The 4,289-nt window shown below is 43.0% G+C and overlaps 1 protein-coding gene across 1 annotated transcript in view; it reads left to right on the top strand.

Moving 5' to 3' along the window:
* Nucleotides 1–2,842, top strand: part of Frrs1l (ferric chelate reductase 1 like) — a 24,166-nt gene extending 21,324 nt beyond the window's left edge. The window contains 1 exon segment of the mRNA XM_028779860.1: nt 2,670–2,842. Coding sequence (XP_028635693.1) covers nt 2,670–2,842 — 173 coding nt within the window.
* Nucleotides 2,843–4,289: the final 1,447 nt, after the last annotated feature.

The following is a 4,289-nucleotide window of genomic DNA, read 5'->3' as shown; positions in this document are numbered from 1 at the left end:
GAGAGGAGAGGAGAGGAGAGGAGAGGAGAGGAGAGGAGAGGAGAGCTCTTGGTTCAAGCAGATCTCTTGCCTTTGTCTTGCTGGAATCTGCAACCACAGATGTGCACCATAGCACATAGCTTGAAAAAAACAGCTTCTTAAAATTTCTCTTTATCATTTTACTTCTTTAGTGCTGAGGATTAAACCAGAGGCCCTCAGATGTGAGGTGTTCTCTCTGCCGATGACCTGTGCAATCAGCCCTTAAGCATTTTACACACAGAATCTCCTTCTTCAACTGGTGACCAGGTGGAGAAAAGTCCCATCCAAGGACTCGTTAGATTAGTCATTCTTTCCAAACTGTTCTTCCCCGCTCTTCTTGAAAAAACCACTGACATCTGGCATGCCAATCTTTTGGCTAGGAAAGTCCCTCCTTCTCCCCTCCTCTTTTCCCTTCTTTACTCTTTCCCTCATCCCTGTGGTTTATTCATGTGAGTGTACAGATGAGGTTAGAGCAAAATATGTCTTCCTTTATTATACTTTGCCTATTTTCCTTATTTTCTTTCTGTTTTTCTTTTCTTTCTTCCTTTTCATCATCATCATCATCATCATCACCATCACCATCATCATCATCATCACCATCACCACCACCACCATCACCATCACCATCACCATCACCATCATCATCATTATTATTATTTTGAGACAGGGTCTCTCTATATGGTCCTGGCTATCTTGGAACTCACAACTCACTATGGTTCACCTACCTTCCAAGTGCTAGGATTAAAGTGCTTGACTCACTTTATCTTCAGACAGAGTCTCTTACAGAACTGGACAGCAGCCTTTTTGGCTACACTGGCCTGCTGGCCAATGAACTCTTAGAGTCTTTACTCCCCAGTGCTCAGGTTGTACATACATATGACCATGCTTGGATTTTTACATGGGTGTTGTGGATTCAAACTTAGGGCCTCATATCCTCATGCTCGCAGAATAAAAAGTCCTACCCACAGTGCCACTTCCCTAGCCAAAGGCTGGCTCACTCATAATAGCCCACAGGCAATGAAAGATGGCTTCCACTTATGTGGGAGAGGGGTGCTGTCCAGAGTTGCTGATCTGTATCTGCAAGATTTGGGACTGTGGAAGTAGCTCAGTGATAGAATGTTTGTTCAGCATGCTTGAAGCCTTAGGTTTACAACGGCCCTAAAGATTTGAAGAGGCAGAATCAGTAACGTTTGCTGTTTGTATTAAAAATATCACCTGGTATGCCTGGCTTTGCCCTCATTTCTCTCACTAGAGAGCTTGGCCTCTTGATCACCACAACAAAAATTGGCTTTTTCCTAAACCAAGGCCACCCTTGATATGGCCGCTAACATTGGGGAGCCTTCCTTTATGACAATATTACACCCCAAACTGACAAATGGTTGGTAACTTGAACATTTACAAGAGACTAGGATGGCTGTGAGTTAGCCCAATGACGGGATTATTGTAGGTCCACTTCCCAGGGGCCCACCCAATGCAGCCGAAAAGGAGTGCGTGGTGCTGGGAGTGGGTGCAGCCTACATGGCCTAAGACAGGGCTCTCACCCTCCTTTCACCCACATCGGAGTCCCTTGACGTTGCCCATCGTCGACAGCCTAAAGCCTTCGACCATCGATGTGACTCGTCTCACATCAGTGTTTTGGGGTTGTGAACTTGTCTAAGACCCCCCATAATTAGACATCCAAATTCAAAATTCACATAGTTGGGATTGATCATAAGATGCCTTCTCTAACTAAACAGAGAAGGGGGAGATGCCAGAAGCCAGGACCCTCGCCCTTACCCTCACCCCCTACCTTTCCCCACCTGCACAATGTCCTCTGAAGCTTGGCAGCTGCAAGATCCTGCTTAGCAACTGCAGATAGACTCAAAGCAGAGTACCATGTCTTCTTAAGAATAGCAGGGAGACCATAACTCAAGCAGTGTACCATATCTTCTGAAGAACTGCAGGTAGATCATAATTCAAGGCAGTGTACCATATAGACCATGACATGTTTCAAGGCACAGGCCAAGAAGATTCTGTACTTTTCCACCACCTGGACCCTCTTACCCCCTCCCCTTGTAAAACATGCTATAAAAAAGCATTTCATGTTCAAAAAAAGAAATAAAAATAATAAAAAAAAAATATATCACCTGCCCCCTCCAAGGCTGGAAAGATTACTCAGGTTAATCACACTGCTATTGCAGAGAACACAAATTCAATTCCGAGTACCCATATCAGACCGCGCGCGCGCACACACACACACACACACACACACACACACACATAGTTAAAAATAAAACAAATCTTTTTTAAAAAAACTTAAATGTTTAAAAAACAAAAATATATCTTTTACATATTAAATCCAGAAGTTTGAATTTATTAGAGACAAGTAGAAATCCATTCAGTTCATGCAGATAAATATTAAAACAGGCTGCCACAGAACAGAGGGAACAATAAGTTGTCTGATCTTGGGGTAACTGCAGATCAATAAGAACTCTCTTTGGGTGTAAAGATAACAATATGCTCTCCGTCATGTGGGCAATTGCAGAGAGTTCTGATGATGGCTCTGTACTTGAATCCAGATCTTACGAGCCCTGCATATGCATTTAGTGTCTGTCTCTGCCCTTCAACGCTGTGCTGCTTTTGATGGGTCCTCCCCTACTTCTGTGTTAAAGGCTCCATCACGCGTCATGACATAGACTCTCCACCGGCTTCAGAGCGCGTTGTCAGTATTTACAAGTACGAAGACATTTTCATGCCATCGGCTGCCTACCAGACCTTCTCCTCCCCATTTTGTCTGCTTCTCATTGTTGCCCTGACCTTCTACCTGCTGATGGGAACCCCTTAACCACCACCGCAAGCCACAGACTAGATGGAGTGAAGAACCTTCAGTATATATTTTTCAATAACCACCTGTATAATTTTAGCATCTGTTATCAAAAAACAAGTCATGATTTCAAAAGTTTTGAAAAGAAAAAAAAGAGCAAGCTTCTCTCCTAGTCAGACAGGATTGTCAAGGCAACCCTACTTTCGGGAAGCACTTAAAACATTTGCAAACACTTTCAAATGTTTTCTATTTGAGCTTTCCAATGTTTTTGCACTGGCTTGGTAAAACTGTGAGGGCGATCATACTGATTGGGGTTTAAACCCAGAAAAAAAGGGTGCCTTTTGTTGACTCACATGTCTCACAACCTTGGCTATCATGATCAGACAACATACAGGAAGGTAAGCAAAACTAGATATGGCAAGTATACCTCAGAACAGTCTTTACTTTGAGTAGTACTGCACAAAAGGGTTACTTTGCATGTTGCCATGGAGACCTTTACAGGATGTTATGGTGTATCATCAGCCTCTTGAGTACATTTCTGTGGCGCATAAATGCTTTTAGATAGTCACAGAGTTGCTGGGGAGTATGGGAGAGAGTCTAGTGATAAGCAAGTGGTTTGTATTTGTCTAAAATATCTTCTCAATTAGTACATAGTTATGAGAAACAGTTTTATATCGCTGTTAGGAAAGATTAAAAATGTGGATGTTCCTAAAGCTATACAATTATTTTAATGATGAAAATAGGAGAATTCTTAGTAGTTAGAACTTGCTGTCTTCTGCTACTGCATTCTACCAAGTAAGGTGTTCATGGGTGGCCATAGCCAGTGGTGTTTTGCAAGTCAGCACACATTAAGTATAATTGAATATCCATTATAACGGATAAGTCATCTTAAGGAAAACAAGGCACTTTAATCATGTATCAATGTTTTTAAAGGCTGCAGACATCAGGAGCAAAAATGGGGCAGCAGTCCCTAAGGTAAATTTACCAAGAGTATATGTTTAAAATGTTCAATTCTATGTTTCCTTTTGTCAAAAGAGCCAGATACTCTTTTAGTCCAAATACCTATGCTAGCAGCCTGCTAAGAGGAGAGTAGCTGTGGGCAGTTACACTGCTGGGTCTGTCCCGTCATGACATTCCAGAATTCTCGATTTGTTCCCGTTGCTTCCGAGCTGGCTCCAACTTTATAAGTGAGTAAGGGCAGACTGGTTTCTAAGGTCGTCTCCAAGATTCAGGTCAGAGGTGAAGGTCTGCCCCTGGGAAAGGGGCTGAAGCCAAAATAAAGTAAGTATTGCTACTTTGAGACACTGCCCACACCCAATTTCAAACTCAAGGTTCAAGTTGGAGGCCCCACCTCAGTACCATTATCTCTTCACTAAGCCCTCTGATCTTACTCAAGCTTGGCTCGAGCATGGCCCGGATATCACCTTCTCAGCCTTAGGGGCTGGTTTTGCAGTGAGGGTTGGGAGTA

This window comes from Grammomys surdaster, unplaced genomic scaffold, assembly GCF_004785775.1.
Source record: "Grammomys surdaster isolate TR1022 unplaced genomic scaffold, NIH_TR_1.0 363, whole genome shotgun sequence".
In the NCBI taxonomy this organism is placed as follows: domain Eukaryota; kingdom Metazoa; phylum Chordata; class Mammalia; order Rodentia; family Muridae; genus Grammomys; species Grammomys surdaster.
The sequence above is the reverse complement of the archived record's forward strand: the minus strand, read 5'-3'. Positions and strand labels throughout refer to the sequence as shown.